Below are 18,578 nucleotides of genomic sequence, written 5' to 3'. Positions count from 1 at the left end.
GCTCATGTTACATGATCTCGCCAGATGACAGCACAGGACACGTGATGCAGTCAGCCAATAGCAAGATCACTTTTAAGTAGTGCAAACACACAAATATGAAAAGTTAATAGTTTAAATTAATATACATAGTGTTGCTACAAGAAAAGCAAAGCTTTCACATATAATATTGGTCTCTAAGATTAATAAGCTGCAAGAGAAGCTAAGCTTCCACAAATAATGCTGATCTTTTTTGTGCGTGTTACACTTTAAGATACATCACACAGTGTGCCAGTAAAATTTTTAGTAACGGCGTAAATGTCTAATCTTCTGAGTTCCAAATTCTTCTAGGTGGTCATCCTCAGAAAGTTGATTTTTCAATGAGAGTCAAACGCTCTGTGATTTAAGAAATTAATCATACGTTCTTGCAAGTAGTTCATCTTACGTAAAAGGACATTTACTTTGAAAGTAACTCTTTTCAAACCACCATTTGCAATATTTTCCTGTTACCTGTTAGAAATTGGTTCGTTTCAGCAGTTGCCACAGAGCGCCAGATAACAGGAGTCACTATGCTTGTGGCAGCTACGATGACACAGGAAGCCAGTATGTTCATACGTGTAAAATATTAAAAGATCTTGCATTATGTCATTAAAGAAACAAGACATGAGAGGATACTTCAAGAGCATCAGAATTCCGTGAACCATACTAAAATGCATAATTCAGCTTAAAGTGCACATTCGTATGTCCAGATTGAGATGTAAATTTTCTTGGAGTACCAGTACTATATTATCTCATGTTTGGCTCTTTATAACAGCATAATGCCACACGAGCTAGTAGATGGAAAACGTGCACTTAAAATGCAGTGAACAGTTGAAACTAGCCAACAGTGTGAAATTAAACACTTCATTTCAAATAAATTGACTGCCTCAGTGGAAAAGATTAATAAAAGCCAAATCCCTTTAGCAAACCGACAAAAATAGCTTCATTGTTCTGCAAGGCAATTAATACCTGATTGTCAGAAAGGTGGAAATAAAATCTGAAACTAGTATCATATTTTAGCCTTCCGTAACCATGCGAACATATTTTAATTCATTTGGCAGCTCCTGGCCACAGAAATCTGTTTTGTTTTCATTTGATGCGAGAGCAATAAGTGAAGAGGACACAGCGACATCACTAAACGTAAACACAGGTCACGTGGAGACTACCCACCTCCCGACTACAACTCAGACTGCTCTGTGCATCAGCCCCGGATCTATGATATTTCTGAACCGGGACAATACTAGGTAGTGGCGCCCAATCACACATCTGTAGTCAGAAGTGGGAGAAGGTACTACTCATATGTGACTCCACTGTGCATGCGCAAGAGCCTGCCCACAACTGCTCACACGAATCTAATGTAAACAGTTGTCACGTCACGCTCATCGGAGGCAATTTATTGATAAGAAGATTGGATAGTCTTCCTAAAGCCTTCGACACATATTGCTGCTGGCAGACACTTGTCTGAGCGGCATTTTTTGTTGTTGTATATGGCACATTTCCTTTGCAACTTAAGTTCTATTTTCGTTTTTTTCCCCTCTCGTTCATGTTTTGTTGCTGCAGTATTATTGTTGCTGCAGTATTATTCTGCAGAAGCGCGATACAGTAATATCCTTTGTTAGAGTATTGATTATTACCAGTCAAAATCACAAAAATTTAACTGAAAACTAAAACAATGAAAAATGCCTGGAATTCTAAAATATTTCCGGGTTTTTCCTGGTTTTCTCCCGGATGAAAAAATTCCTGGGTTTTTCCCCGGATCTCCCAGGTCGTATACACACTGCATGCCCTCTGCCATCAGTCCCTTCTCCAGCCCCATGTTAAAATGCCAACAGCTGCATTAAGATGAGGCTGATCATGACGCTGAAACAGTTGCACGAAATGCACATTAGTGCCACCAGTTTAAATAGCTATATTTACCAGGTCACCACCTACATCATATTCCCCGTCCCTATCAAGACTATTCTCTGCTCCACCCCCTATCTCTACCTGATCCTCCTCCGTAAAATTCCTACATAACTCTCCTATGCTGTCAGTCACCTGAACTAAACCTGCACTAAGCTCCACAATGCTGGTGACCTGGTACTCACTCCCCAACACATCCTGCAACTGCTGGCCCACATCTCTACCATGTGAACTACCTAGCAGCAGAACCACCTCCGTTCTGTTAGACTTTGCAACTGACTTGGGCCTCCTAACTGCTGAGGACTGCTGCATGTTTCCTACACCTACAGCTACAAGAAGCTCCTCTCCACTCGACTCTGACAGTTGGACAAATCTATTGAATATATGCAAAGTACAACTGTCCGAATACCACCTCCTCCTAGCTGCCTTCATGCCAACTGCTAGTCCCCATTCCCCAGCATCCTTCACCCTCCTCAACCTATCTAGTTCCTCCTTCGTATATTGTAACTGCACCTGAAGGGCACAGATCTTATGCTCCTGCTTCTATATCAACTTATTTCTTCTACAGATTCTGCATTCCCAGGAGAAGATCTTGCTAGAATGCCCACTGGCTTCCCCACTGCATCTCTCCCCCCCCCCCCCCCCCCCCACACACACACACACAATGAAAATATTTTGAATAAATCCCACACCTATGATAGAGCCCACACTTCTCACACATGGCAAAATTTTGCAGTTACTGAAAAAAAACTAAACAACTATGTTGCTTAAGTTCAGTTACACCAGTAGAACCATTTACAGAACTAACAATAGTGCTATCACAATTCTCTCTCTACTAAGAAAGCAACTACTTTTATTAATACTACTAAACCACAACTTCACAAAATTTATTAGCTGAAACCAAAAATTCAAGTGGAAACTGGAACACTCAACGAACTTAAAAGAGTGAATGAAAATTTTACTGAAATATTTCACTAGAAACAATAAGAAACATCAGCTGAAAATTAAAGCACAAAATTTATCAAATGACTTCAACGCACAGAGAACTCTAAAAAACAAAGCGAGCAAACATTTATAAATCGTAATTTCACCACAAACAGCACAAAACACCATTCAAAACTATTAAAGTTAATAAATATATAACATGGCACAAACAACTTTGTCAGTACTTATATTTGAAACCACTACAACTGCAATCACACGCCGCAAAATGTAAACACACTACTGACCAGGAGACTCGACAAAACACAAAAATTGGTTTCCAACTTTCCTTACAATATCAGAAATATAATATACTGCACTGGATAATTAATTAAGCAATTAATATTTTTCTTCAAAAGTAACAAACTTTTAAAAATTAACAGTCCTAAGTACTTATGCTCTCCTGCTCAAATTTTCAGGTGGTCATTCGTGATTTATTCTAATAAATAGAAACATTTCTTCATTAGTTTTTCACATAGGATTTTTTTAGTGTTTCTAAATTTATGCTGAGCAATTATCTTCCTTCCACTCTGTTATAAATTTTCATGCCCATATAATGTGAAGTTTGAGCATAAAGTTTTAAACAGTGGGCGGGCAGCACAAAATTATTTTGATTTCTTGTGTTGTAATCATGTTGGAAATAATTTGCTACAAATAAATCAAGGTTGCTGTACACAAAGGTAATCAGCTCACAGATGTATAGTGAGGGAACACTTGACATACTTAGATTTTTCAGGAGTGGGCGATATGATTTTAATCACCCTACATTGTGTATGTTTATAATAATGGTTTTCTGAAGTTTTAATATTCGACACTTATGGTTTGATTACCCCAGATTACAATTCCACACCTTTTTACTGACTCAAAGTAGCTGTGATATAGCACCTTACGTATGCCCATACTGGCAGCATTGTACAATACCCTCACTGCAAATGCTACGCTATTTATTTGCAGGGTACTGTATATGTGAGCCACATGATACATTTTTATCCAGTTGCTTTCCTAGGAATTTCACACAGCTAGCTTTCTGCAAATCCTGGTTTTTGTGACTGGCCTGAATATCATTTAATTTTGCTTGTATTGTTTCAAACTACATTAACGGAGTCTTTTCTATGTTTAATATTAACCCGTTTAAATTAAACCAGGTATCCAATTTTTCTAAAGTATTTAATACAGTTTGGAGAATTTGGTCAGTACTGTTACTTTCAATGATTACAGATGTATAATCTGCAAATATTAAATGGTAGATCATTTATGAAAACAGAAACAGAATGGAACCTAAAACACAACCTTGGGGTACTCCATGTGAAATGGTTTCCACTTTGAAGTATTAAGTTCCTCTCTCTGATGACATAACCACTCTTTGTCTTCCGTTTGTTAAACAGGACTTAAACCATTCTAGCACCGTGTCCCAAATTCCATACTTTTCCAGTTTACAGAGTAGGAAGTAGTGGTTCACACTATCAAAGGCCTTTGATAGGTCACAAAAAATTCCTGTGGTGTGCAGTGAATGGTCTAGAGAGAAGCTAATTTTATCTAGAAAATCGTTTACAGCAGATACTGTGGTTTTGCCTTTTTGAAATCCATACTGATTTTTTGAGACTATTTTAAATTTCTCTATGAAATTTTGAATTTGTATGGTGATGACCTTTTCAAATATTTTTGATAAAGATGGAAGAAGTGAGATTGGGCGATAGTTTCCCATATGTTCTTTTGTGCCTTTTTTGAATAGTGGCTTAACTACTGTACACTTCAGTGAGTCTGGAAAATAACCTCCTTGAAGGAACTGGTTATTGTAGATAGTGGTTGTGCAGTTATTTCAGACACTGTTTTTAACACTTTTGTTGGTATTAATTTTCTATATCTTTTACAGTAGTTTTGGTAAATGTACTGAAAGGTTCACCCTCAAACTGTTCACTGTTAAAGAAATATACCTTATCTGAATAATCTTCTTCACTGATGTTTGCTTTGTTTACATTCATAAATAATTCATTAAATAATTCAGGAATTTGAGCAGGTTTTACAATAGTTTTATCCTCTATCTTGATTTTGGAAATATCAAGGCCTCTGGCTGTGGAACCTGCTTCAACTTTGATCACTGACCATAATGCCTTTGATTTGTTGTCACAATCCAAAATAAATCTATTATTTGCCAGTTCTTTTGCTGCATTCACAATTTTTTTTAAATATTTTTGTAATTTTTTACATGCATAGCAAAATCTGGACCTGTTATGTTTTAGTTCCTTATGTAACTCCATAAACAGGGCACAATGATCAGTAAGTCCTATCTGAATAAAACTTATTTGCCTCATTATAAATACAACTCGTTAAAATATTATCTATACATGTTGTAGACATTTTGTTTACTCAAGTAAGATCAGTGAAATTAGCACTGAAACGCGATATCTGAATCACATTAATGGATTTTGTTGAGTTTTTGGCTTCACTGGCTAGACAACTCAGTATTAAGCTTATCAGAGATCAACACTGTATTGAGGTTTACGTTTTTGGCTACAGACATATAAGATTTCTGAATGATTTTGGCAGTAGTCCACTATTTCCCAGCAATGACAAAATGAGCCAACAGTCTCCTGGGATAAGGCAAACTGCTAGGGAGCTTTCAGCCAAACTTTGTTAAAACTGCTAAGCCCATTACACATTTCCTAAGGGACAGATTAGGATGATTATAAATGATCAAATGTTTTAAGCCTTCAGATCTAGTCCAAGATCTGGAAAATTCCAAAAATTATTTACAACGGCCTGTGATGTCGACAACGCACAAGTACTAATTCAGTGTAACAACAACATATAGTACCTTCACAGCATATGCATCTTGGAAATAAAACAGTCATCACGATGCACTATCATCATAAACAGGTATCACTAGTTCTACTCTTGCATTTATCGCTATGAATGCCGTTTGTACAACTGGTGATTTGAAGTTGGCATTACACTAATGTGTCTTTTTGATCTAGAAGACTCCACCAACTAAATGTTGTACAGGGCATGAATCTGCAGATGCTTTTATAAAGTGAAGCACCAACCTAGGAAAACCGTCCATCATTCACTGACAAGGTAACTATGTGGAAGTACAGTGGCGTGACTTTGGGAAAAGTAAGAAAGGATGGGTGGGATAAAGAAGGATCCATTATCTCTTTTATTTGATTTATTGTTCCACACTTTACTACTTCCGTTTCATTTTTCTCCATCAAATTCTTGTTAACCTTCAATGCATATTATTTATTTTGAACTTAGCTCTCATCATTGACCTACCTTTTCAGTAATGCTAAGGAGTTTGAATTTCTACCAATCATTTATTAATATCTCTACATTTCAGCATATACTACCAAAGACACAGCGCCCTAAATAACTGGGTTCCGCCTTTAGATGTTCATACTATTTCTGTCTTTAGACTGTCAGTGTGAATTTTTCGCTAATCACTCAGAAAATACATATTACAGTACAATAACCTTTGGCGCTGAGTGTATTAAACCAAGCACTTCACTAGATCTTACAGTAATCAATTCTGTGTGTATTTAACAAGTAGCATATCACACAAACAGAGGAAAACAATAGAATAGTAGCTGAATTGAGCAATCCAAATCTGAGTAACAGTAAGTGGTACACTAATGTGCTGAAGTAATGTATAAGGGCAATATTATGACTAGTAGGTAATAAAAAGAAAATGAGGTGGGAGTGGGGGGTGGGAGAGGGGAAGGTTAGTATACAGGGGGTACTGAAAATGGTAAATGAATATATGATCTAAAGATACAGTGTGGAGTGATACAGTTCCAGTAAACTTGTGTTCATAAAAGTAAGATGCATAGTCTGTAGAACATCGAACTCAAGAGTGTAGACATGAATACTATTGTATCCCATTTGTTTTATAATACAAGCATTCACTAAAATAACTAGCAAGCAAAATAAATATTAGTTTTTTTGTCATTTCAAAGTGAGTCATGTATTCAACAATTGTCGGCTGTTTTTCCTGTTAGCACACTTTGAAGTATTCACAATGAAAGGAAAAAGTGACAATTATACATAAAATTACACACATAATACCTTGTAGTCCTCCAGTTGCATATGCTGATTTCGCATCAAGAGGATTTTCTATTCCACCATAATGAGCTCCATTTCCACTTTCTGTTCTGCTTTCTCCATCACTGCTATAGTCGGGGACTTCCAGTTTTGGCTGCAACAACATTAGTTTATAGATAATTATTTTATAAGTTTTTATGGCTTTATTCCAAAAATGCTATGAGAAGCATACAGAAATATTTAAGTTTCAGAAAATATTAGATCATTATGCAGCTTTATGTAAAGTGGAAACATTGTTTTCCACACTAATAAATTCAGATACAATACTAAATAAATGAAAAACTATCATTCTCTCTCTCTCTCTCTCTCTCTCTCTCTCTCTCTCTCTCTCTCTCTCTCTACACACACACACACACACACACACACACACACACACACACACATTTTTCACAGTGACTACTTGGCAGTTGGATACATTTGAATAAAACTGTCAACTGCTCAATTTAATGCAGTAGTAGTAGTGGTGGTGGTGGTGTTGGTGTTGGTGTTGGTGGTGGTGGTAATAATAGTATGTTTGGGCCCTACTGGACCACAAGATGTACAACAAAAGGCTTTTTCAGAGTTAAAACACCGCTTCTTTGTGCCCATATTCCTTTAGTCTCTCAGAATGGGCTCTTTTCCACTCGTCAGACCAAGTTGTTTGGATTTTCTTGAGTTTTTCTACCAGGACAATTGTCCAACTGTGAATTTTCTGGGCAATATATTTCCTGCTTGTTACATCAAGTTGTCTTATTCCTGCTTTCTTCAGCTGTTCTTCTTCTGCAGAAATCTATTTTATTTTTTCTGTTTTAGCTTTACATTTTCCTGAAACAATATCAATTTTATTTGTCCATTCTTCTGTCTTTCTTCAAAGCAGTCAACAGCCTTTTCACTAAAATGAGACAGGCTTTGAATTATGTTCTTTCCTCCAGTGTGCACTATTAATACACTCAACCTAGTCTCAATCACTGTTGTTCTTAAAATATCTTCATCATCTTCAGAGTTGATAAGCATCTTTCAGCCTCAACAATAACCATTATAAAAATTTCAAAAGTTTGCATTTTTCCACAACATTTTTGTTTATGAATTGAAAAATGTTAGTAGTGGCACTCATGACAGAAGAAGACTTGCCACCTGTAGATAGTTTAGTTTTTAAGACATTGCCTCCCTACAAATGGATATGCTTATATTGGGGAATTATTCACATATACCACAAAGTACTACAACAAAAAGGGTAATACAGAACTGAAATTTACTAATGAAAAGCTTTACTTGGTATGATATTGCATCACATAGCTCTTTTGCTATGACAAATAAGCTTGAGACTCTTCTTTCATTTCTGATACTTTTGACACACCTACAGACTCAATAAACACTGATTTTTAAATATTTCAACCAATGAAATACATGTTGTTATCTGACATTGTCAAATGGAGACACAGGCGTTCTATTATGTTAAAATATGTATGTAGATAAAAAACCTAGGTCCAGATCACAAGAATTCCTTTACTGATAACAATAAAATGTAAATGGACAAATAAAAAATCTACTCACCATGCAACGACAAGAGAAAACACACACACAAAGATTTAACTTTTACAAGCTTTCAGAGGCAGTGGCTTGGCAGAAGAGTTGAAGGGGACGGCAGAGGGGTGACTGAAAAGGACTGGAGTGGTTTAGGAAAAGGGGTACAGTTCACAAAAGTCACCCAAATCCCAGGTCAGGTGAGACTTACCGGATGGGTTGAAACGGATAGTCTTTTAAATTTTTTTAAATTTTAAAAAGATACTTCAAGCATGCCTCTTGGATAATGGATACTAGAGTATCAAAAATTATTTAGGTTGCACTAAGCAGAAGCTAGTGAAAATCTAACATCAATTTATAATAAAATATCCCTGCTGTGATAGGATAGGGCTGTTCAATACAGCTGATCAGGAGTGCGCAGCAGACTAGAACAGAAAGAGGAGCAATGGGATACCTCACCCGACAGCACCAGTTGTCAGTGAACTGTGAAATGGCAGGTGCAGGAGATGCTCTAACAGCAGACCTTCAATGCCAACTATATTTTAATCCTTCACTGCTGAATGGGCTACAACAGTACGCACATCTGTGTGTGTGATGGCTGCTCCATGCAGCATGCTTGCCATGTTAAACACGATATGACGCTGAATACTGCCACATCTGCTGCACTGAGTTATTCTCACCAATAAGTTTTTAAAATAAAGTGTAGTTTTAATAATCTTTATTGATGGAGTTCCTATAACCAGATAACATTACAAAGAAGCACATTTCAGACTTTTTTTGTGTGATATATTTCAAAACAAGCTACAACACACAGTCGCATATCACATTTCACATTGTTTACAGCAGTAACACGATTCCTTTAATTTTTTTTTGTTTTTGCTGCATATGATGCATCTGCTTACAGATCCATGTTGTTTTACTGATGATTCGATGGAGCTTGAAAAATGCCTTTCTCAAAGCCACAAAGGCTTTTCCTCATTTGACCAGCAACCTCCTGCTGATTTCCTTTCTTGGTACAAGTGAAGTGCGAACCTTGTAAATAATGTGGGAATTTAGCACATTTACAATTCAGTGTTTTGTAAACACATTCCACTGAACTAAGTAGCATGTTTATTTTGTCCACTGGACCCATAATCTCATTATATTTCAATACGCATTTTCATTCAAATTTTTTGTATCAGTTTGGCAGTCCATTTTCCCATATTGCCCCGATTTCATTCCAGCTGTACATGTTCTCAACAGACATACGTCTTTTGTCATGTCTTCTGACCTAAATTCTGTCTTTCCTCCTCGCAGTTTGGCCTCAAGTTTTAGTGCATCTTTCCTGTTCAAAGGAACTGTACCTACTGCATTTCTTCCTCTTTTGCGCAAGAAGGGGAACAGAGATGTACTTGTGTAACAATTATCCACATATGGCGCATGCCATCTTTCCAAATAAGGTTCGAAAAGTGTTGTCACAATATTGCCTGTAATTCCCAGGTAGTCTTCACTGACTACTATGTCACACTTTGTGCCAGTATAAACTAAGAATTCAAGTATAAAACCTGTTTCACAACCACACAGAATAAACGTTTTAATACCAGAATGACTTCTAGGTGGAATGCACATTTGAAACCTAAGTGTCCCTTGAAAAATGGGGGACTTTGTAATGATGAAACATTTGGAATGGAGTGAGTGCTGTCCTAAACTTCCCTCCCAGATATAAAACAGCTTGAGCAGGAATATTGTTACTGTGGGAATGCAACACTCAGAGTAACAATAAATATCTGTCATGAGACATTAACCCACTATTAGTGTTCTGAGAGACCAATATTTGACCAATATTCAGAATGTTTTAGGTTTATAAATCTTGTCATGAGAAGACATACTGTCAGGAAATAATACATTTCTGCTAGGCACATATCTTTCCAGGCCTTCAAACAGCTTTTATCACAAAGAGAGTACTGCAAACAGCGTAGTAACTGTTAGTCTCATCTACAGTAATTGAGACAAACTCCTCTGTGAATAATCTCTAAAAAACTTGTAGTGCACTAGTGTTTTTCTGGAAGTGTATAAGTCACACCTGAATGCATTGTATCAAAATCGAAAACCCGGGGCTTTGGCTCCATCTTGTACCACAGAAATTTGTCCTCAAACTTGTCTTTCTTCCCTGGTGGCATGTCATCTTCACCTTCATTATCGCTGCAGTTGTACTTCTGGAAGGCAAAGGTATGCAATGACAAAACTGACTTTCCAACACTTGAGACGTCAAAGAATAAAAATCAAGAGGCACAGTGTCCTCAGTTTCAGACGAAAAGGAGGAGATTCACTCTCACTACCACTTTCCATGTGAATATGTTCTATTTTTTGTCAGACAGCATGTGCTTACTTATTTCCAAACACAATGCAACAATAGAAAGCAAGCCAAAAGACCCATACACTACCACTTCTGCCGTATGAATCACATCAAGGAAGCACTAGTAATCCTATCCACCGCATGGAATTCTAAAAGTGACATCATGTTGCCACATTGCTAGTATTTAGCACAAAAACTTCAAAATGTACAGATCTGACATTAATACTCCTAGTACGCTTAGCTCCTGTGGCATATATACATTGTTACCACTCGAGGCACAACCATTATATAAGTCATCAGCAGTTAAAGGGTTAATGTTACAAGGGAGTGCCTACATGGTGTGCCAAAGGGTACTTTACAACTTCAACGCCCTATAACTTGACTTTTAATTGACTTGAAGAAAAAAAATAGCCAGTGATGCACCAACTAAAAAAGTTTTATATGTAAGGTAATCAATAAATGTTTTGCTCTTTGGCTCTGAGCACTATGGGACTCAACATCTTAGGTCATAAGTCACCTAGAACTTAGAACTACTTAAACCTAACTAACCTAAGGACATCACACACACCCATGCCCGAGGCAGGATTCGAACCTGCGACCGTAGCAGTCCCGCGGTTCCGGACTGCAGCGCCAGAACCGCTAGACCACCGCGGCCGGCAATAAATGTTTTGCCTTTCCAGGTGACAAGAGCAGCATATATGAAAAGAAATCTATGTTATTGCAGCTTGGCAGGAGCACCATAAATGAATTGAAGACTGGAGTCCGTACTGGACAAGACGCAGGGTACGGCTCGGTTTATTGAAACGAAGTCAGACACACAAGTTCAGAGAAAGTTCAGGATGCAATACGGGAAACCACCACCCTCTCAGTCATCCATAAGAGAACGGCACAGGAACTTCATGCAAACAGGGAGCGCGCATTTGAAGCACTATGTAATTGTGACAAAGATACGAAGAGAATTCAACATGTTTTCCAATATTCACCACATAAGCCTGTTCATAAGACATCAAAAGAACTGTGAATCTTTTGTACGACAGAGCAACAGATACTCAAAAAGTGTACAAACTGCAGTAGTTACAAGAAATCAAACCAGACGAATACTGCAGTAATGGCCTTGCAAGATGTTGCTAATTTGATTTTACAGTTTTGCAATATGATTTTGCAGTTGTGCAAGATTTCTGACATTCAGCAAACTATGCCTTTTACAGTTTGATTCATACCACCGAGAGCAATGTTATTAACTACTGAAGAGAGTACAGTGGGTATTTCTATCGATCAGCTGATATTGGGTTCAACTGATACATCTGGCTACTGCATTCTATGGCTTGTGGCTAATTCTAATGGAAATGACATGGCTTGAGGCTAATGGTAATGCAAATGACTGACTGTGCCACGGTGCTGTTAATTGAACTCACTTCACTAAATGGTAGCTTTTATTAGTCAATCTGGCATATTCTGCTTGCTCTAATGTTTCTTCCGTGAGCTACCTTGGATAGTACACTTTATATGGCAGTTGAACAGAGCAGTTTTTGCACTATTTGCTATCAACTTTACTATTAAGTAACCTCTCGCAATAGTGAAAAGAAGCTGAGTGTCAGATTCAGAGATGTAACACTGGTTTTACAGAGAGAAATGGTAACTTTGATGACAGCTCTGAGAGCTGGAAAGACAGGAAATGTGGAAAGTGAACTATCTGATAAAAGAGCAAAATTACAACAGTCACCTGAATCTATTTTTATGTATAGAAGTTCATCTCCCAGTCTTTTGTCTAGTGGTAATAGGAATGGAATAAATCTGCCACTGACAAATTGTTGTGCATGTTTTGTTGATGAACTCTGTGCAAAGTATTAAACAAACAAACTTATACCCACATCAGAACACAGCTTCTCATTCCCTGTCAGGAGTAGGATCAAGGGCTCACAGTTAGAAAGATACAATGGAATTGGAATATTTATACCCCTGGTGATTTTCTACAAGCCAGAAATAAACCGCACTTGTCTAAGAGAAGTCGCCTGCCACATCTTTAGAAAACTTATGAGTAAAGGAGGTTTTACCTTTTTACCTTTTTGATGAAGTTCTTACACTATACTTCATATGACCCTCAGTCACAGTGAAAAGAAAACATTTCATGTGCAAAAAATCATGATCTGAGATGTAAATTCAGATCTAGCGACTTTTTTCCATAGTGTAGGAGATTTAGCATCGTCCAGTTTTATGAAATATGCTAAGAGCTGCTCTAGATATGCCTGGGATTTTATTACTTGCATTGGAAGGTGCACAAATTATGGTAGCCACTAAGCTAAAGATAAAATAGCTTCAAAAAATGTTTCTGGGTTTGCATTATATTTGCTCTGAAAAAGAGTCACCGTAACAATTAAAACATTATATATAGTCCAAATCTGGCCAAGAGACTAACGAGGAGAAATACTGATGTCAGCAGACTGCAGGAGCACAGACAGGACTTGGATGAATGAAATACTCATGAAAGGAAGAATACATAACAATCTACAGTTGCAAACAGATAATGACAAAACGAAAGGACAAAAGAGGCATTGTAATTATCTACATGTTTCACAACTCTGCATTTGTAGAGGCATATTCACAGAACAAGTCATGCAAAACTGATATGATGATGTGGATTATCCAACAGATATGAGAGAGATGGACATGAGTGATTTCCATTAGCAGTAATAGTATTTGTTCTGGAGTGAAATGAAAAAGTACTATCACAAGCTTCTTCACTATTAACTGGACATTGCACACTTTAATGTACACATTATATTGTACAACATGATGGTGAAAATTCAGAATGGAATTAATCACTGATCTCAGTGACCAGTTAACTGCATCTCTTTACTACAAATATCAAAATCTGAAATATCATCTTCAAACACAAAAAGTGCGTAGCCTCACGGTATGACATTTTTTAGACTTTTTGAAAAAGCATGTAACAGAGAAGACCAAAAAGAGTGTGTAATATTACTGGATTGATAAAAAAAAAGCTACTCTCAAGCAACAGCAAGCGAAAACACAAAAAAGTTACGAAAATTTGCAAACTTTTCGAGCCAGTAGCTCCTACTTCTGGCAGAAGGGTTGAAAGGGAAGGAAGAGGAATGAAGAAAAAGGACTGACGAGGTATAGAAAATGTGGAGAGTTACAGAAAAGTCACCCAGAACCCTGCATAGGGGGAGGCTTGCCGGAAGAGTTGAGAAGGAAAGGCTGGCACATTTCCATAACTTTTATATGCATCTTTTCCTCTGGCAACTCGCTGAATAGATTTTTTATCCATCCACTTACGTTATATTTTCAAAAACTGTTTTGTCAACAAGAGTGTATGGAATATATTGAAGGAAAAGCATGAATTTTATATTAGAACAGATATAATTATCTCTTTCACTGAAATTTGAGGTAGTTCATCCGAAGTGAATTATGCTACAGTACTTTGAGCAATGTAGCTTGCCTGCATAGTTTTATACTCACCGTGGTTTACTATTTGTCAACATGTTGTGCAGTTCATTACTGAAGGCATGATAAACTGTCCTGTCACTGCCACTATGTACTGATGACTATGTAGTTGAGCTAAAAGCTTGTGACATAAGCAACACTGCTCAAAACATTATAACACTGTTCCTTCAATTAGTCACAAGTGTAGGTACTTGTAATAGTGTACAAGACTCTCAGCAGTGTTTGAAATAGGGCTACTGAAAATATGTTGTTCCATCCACATCAGCAAATAACTTGTGATAAAGTCAAATTAAATTGTTATGAACTGTGATGTTGCAGATTGTGACACACGTTCTTTCAAAACATTCCATTCAAAAATAACTGTTTTAGTCTTGTATGCCCCAGAAATGACATCAATCAAGGGAAGAATGGAAATCAAAGACATAGAAAAACAAGAGAGGAAAACAATGAGAAAGATCTATAGACCAGTTTAGAAAGAGTGGATCTGGATAAAGAGACTGACAAAAGAACTGGAGGCCAAAGTTCCATGGACATGAACACAGGGTGAACAAAGAGACAATGACAAACAAGATTTTTAACATAGTGATGACTAATACAGTGAAAACCTGCTGTGTAAAGGAAACAGTGAAAGACCTCAAGGAAATAAACATCTCCTCAGAAAACATGACAGACAGTTATTCCATGAGATGACAAAATTCATGGGATACAGGATAATACTTTTGGCCTGCTTAGTATATGACACGGCATGGACTCAACAAGTTATGGGAAGTTCTCTGCGGAAATATTGAGCCATGCTGCATATGTAGCAGTTCATAACTGTGAATGTGCATGAACTTACCTCTCAATTATGTCCCATAAAAATCTGATGGGATTCAAGCTGGGTGATCTGGCTGGCTAAATCATTCACTCAAACTGTCCAGAATGTTCTTCAAACCAATCATGAACAATTGTGGCCAGGTGACATAGCAGGTCAGGTGACATAGCACTGTCATCCATAAAAATTCCATTGTTGGTTAGGAACATGAAGTCAATGGATGGTTCCAAATGGGCTCCATGTAGGCAAACACAACCATTTTCAGTCAATGATTCGTTCCATCGGACCAGTGGACCCAGTTCATTCCACGTAAACATAGTCCACACCATAATGGCGCTACCACCACCTTGCAGAGTGCCTAGAAGACAACTGGGGTCCATGGCTTTGTGGAGTTTGCAGCAGTTCTAACCATACCATCAGCTCTTACCCACTCAAACAGGGACTCAGCTGACCAGGCCACAGTTTCCTAGTCATCTAGGGTCCACTCAATATGGGCATGAGCCATGAGCCCAGGAGAGGCACTGCAGGCAACGTTGTCCTGTTAGCAAAGGCACTCACGTTGCTCGTCTGCCACCATAACCCATGAACACCAAATTTCCCTGCAATGTGCTAAGGGATATGTTTGTCGTACATCACACAATGATTTCTGTGGTTACTTCAGGCAGTGTTGCTTGTCTGTTGGCACGAACAACTCTAAACAAACACCGCTGCTATAGGTGATTACATGAAGGCTATTGACCACTGTATTGTCTGTGGTAAGAGGTAATGCCTGAAAAGTGGCATTCTTGGCACACTCTTGACACTGTGGATCTGGCTCCAATGACCATTCCACATTCAATGCCTGCTAATCCTGCCATGTAGTCATAATGATACTGGAAACCTTTTCACATGAATCACTGGAGTATAAATGACAACTCTGCCATGCACTGCCCTTTTATATTTCATGTATGTGATACTGCCACTATCTGTATATGTGCATATGCCACCACATGACTTGTCACATCAGCGTAAAGGCATGTTATAAAATCAGAAAACAAAATTTTGAGCAAGTGTCCAATGAGAAACAGGACAGAAGAGAAGAAGATGAAACTCGGTGAATATGTGAGAGGTTTTTGGGAAGAAAGAATAAAGAGCTGGAAGAAAAAGGCCGTGAAAACTGACTGTATTTTATTGTTCTCTTTGAGGGGAGACTTACGATGCTGCTGCTGCTTCTGCTGCTGCTGATGATGGTGGTAACAACGATAATAACAATAATACACAGAAACTGGTCACAAATGTAGTCAGTATGCTAAGAAGCATTAATGCATTCAAACATTTGAAAATGACTACAGAGCAAATATTTTGCAGGGCATATATAGGTGACACCTTGTTGTGATACATATTCCATAATTATGTGGCATCCAAAAGATTAGCGTGTTGTAAGCTATCTGAGTGTCTCCACCTGATGTGGTCATATCATAAACACTAACAATGGAAGGAGTAAATATAACTAATAGCCACATAGTTCAGATGTTAAATGGTTGACAAGGATGTATACGAGGTTGAAGACATCATTCAGCTTTTGGATATCAAATCCTGTGCTGATCTGTCATATGCTGAAAAACACGCATTCACACAGAAATACACGGCTACAGTGTCCCAGGCGACTACATTGTCTGTACAAAGTAACTTGAATGGGGGTGAGGGATTGTGGCACATGGAGTGAGTGGGATGAGAAAGGCATGAGAGAGGGGTGGAGGGAAGATGTAGATGGACAGAGAGAGAGAGAGAGAGAGAGAGAGAGAGAGAGCTCCGATGGACGGCAATGTCCAAAGCTTGGCAACTTTTTCAGCCTCATTTATGTGCCTATCAACTGCAAACTGCCTTAACTGTACGGTGATTGGTTACCTTCACTCTTTGCATTACCTTTATTCCACACAACATTTTCCATTATCATGTTCATATCACAAATGTACAATATGAATATCAACATAAAAACATTGGCTTGCTCCAGTGACTCCACTCCACTTTACTTCACCGTAACTCACAATAGCAGTTTACTCATTGCCAGCATTTCAGTTACTTCATAATAAAACAAGTTGACTTGTATGGAATAACAAAAACTTCTGAAAAACCTATGTTTTCAGAGGTTCATATCAAACTTATTATGTTCTCCACTATACTGTGGCCAGTTTACTGATTAGGCATTGTTATTCATCTTAATTCTCTCTATGACATTTTACTTCTATATGGAAATTTTTGTCACAGACACATTCAGTCGACTTTGTTATTTTCCACTTAAAACAGCAGGTGATTTTATTGAGTAATTCTGAAAGTGTATAATTTTCTTTATATCATTAAAAAAAGTCTGCCAACAAAGGCACATACACACCTCAACAATATCTGGAGCTTCTCTCTTGATATTTGCTGGATCTGGTGCTGTACATGGGCGTTTGGCAGGAGGAGATGGGGAGGCAGGAGGGCTTAGGCTCAGGATATCATCTTCTTCTGGAGCTCCTGCTATAGGTGACGTCGGAATGCCACTGCGTGTACCACGCCGGCTGTGTCCAGTATCTGATGTTGCTCCATCAAACTATAAAAGAAAAAACAAATGATAAGCAGAAAAAAAGTCATCCTCCATTAAAAAACTAAAAAAGTAGATGGACTTATTAAAACTGCTGGCGGTAAAAAGCCTAACAGCATCAAAAATAGTACACATGACATATGCCTTTTGGAAACTGAGATTATTCCTTCTGGTGCTCCATCAAAGTAAAATAAAAGCAGGCAAAATAGTGGTACTATTGGAAAGAAAGCAAAGCGCCTCTGTAGATCAGTCAGACGGATGTTTTTCTGTTCATTCATATCACAAAAGTTACACAAATCTCAATGTATTTCGTAATTCTCCGTTCATATGGTTTTATTTTTATGCCAAGGAAACTGTCAAGCTTCACTTTTGTTTCATCACTTTCTTGTTATAAATGGTTAGAAAAAACAACTAAAAATTAAGCCATCAATGAAGTTCACTGCCACATAGACTCCCTTTTCACAATGATTTGCAAATTAAAAAAAAAAAATAAAAAATAAAAAAAATAAAAAATAAATAAAAAATAAAAAAACAGGATCTGCCTTTGAAAACCCAATTTCTTTATGACTCACAGAAAATATTTGTCACAGCAATGAAGTGTTTACTTAAGTTAACAAAGGCTCATTTTTGGCACACACTTCTTCAAAACCTTCTGGTTGTTACATATTTACACTGTCCAGTCACATTAATGTGAGCACCTGTAAAAAGCCTGAATAACCATATTTTGCAGCAAAAATCACTGCAAGATGTACAGGAAGAGTGTCAATGAGGTTCTGGAAAGTACCGACTACACTGCAGCGGCCAGCTGTGCTAGGCTTCTTGGCTTAGGATCCTTGGCACGAACAGCCCAATCAACGTGATCCCACTTTTGATTGGGTTTAAATCCAGGAACTGTGGTGGCC

At 37.7% G+C, this 18,578-nt stretch overlaps 1 protein-coding gene across 4 annotated transcripts in view; it reads right to left on the bottom strand.

Annotated features, from left to right (window-relative positions):
* The window catches only part of LOC126260517 (protein abrupt-like), a 267,219-nt gene that overhangs the window by 196,295 nt on the left and 52,346 nt on the right, over positions 1 to 18,578 (bottom strand). For all 4 annotated transcript variants that reach the window (XM_049957852.1, XM_049957860.1, XM_049957868.1 and 1 more), the window contains exons 4-5: positions 17,485 to 17,685; positions 6,961 to 7,090 (exon numbers count right to left, since the gene is read on the bottom strand). In XM_049957852.1, the coding sequence (XP_049813809.1) occupies positions 6,961 to 7,090; positions 17,485 to 17,685 (331 nt within the window). The remainder of the gene's footprint in view (positions 1 to 6,960; positions 7,091 to 17,484; positions 17,686 to 18,578) is intronic.

Source organism: Schistocerca nitens, chromosome 1 (assembly GCF_023898315.1).
Source record: "Schistocerca nitens isolate TAMUIC-IGC-003100 chromosome 1, iqSchNite1.1, whole genome shotgun sequence".
Taxonomy (NCBI): Eukaryota; Metazoa; Arthropoda; class Insecta; order Orthoptera; family Acrididae; genus Schistocerca; species Schistocerca nitens.
This window is presented reverse-complemented; position numbering and strand designations above follow the sequence as displayed.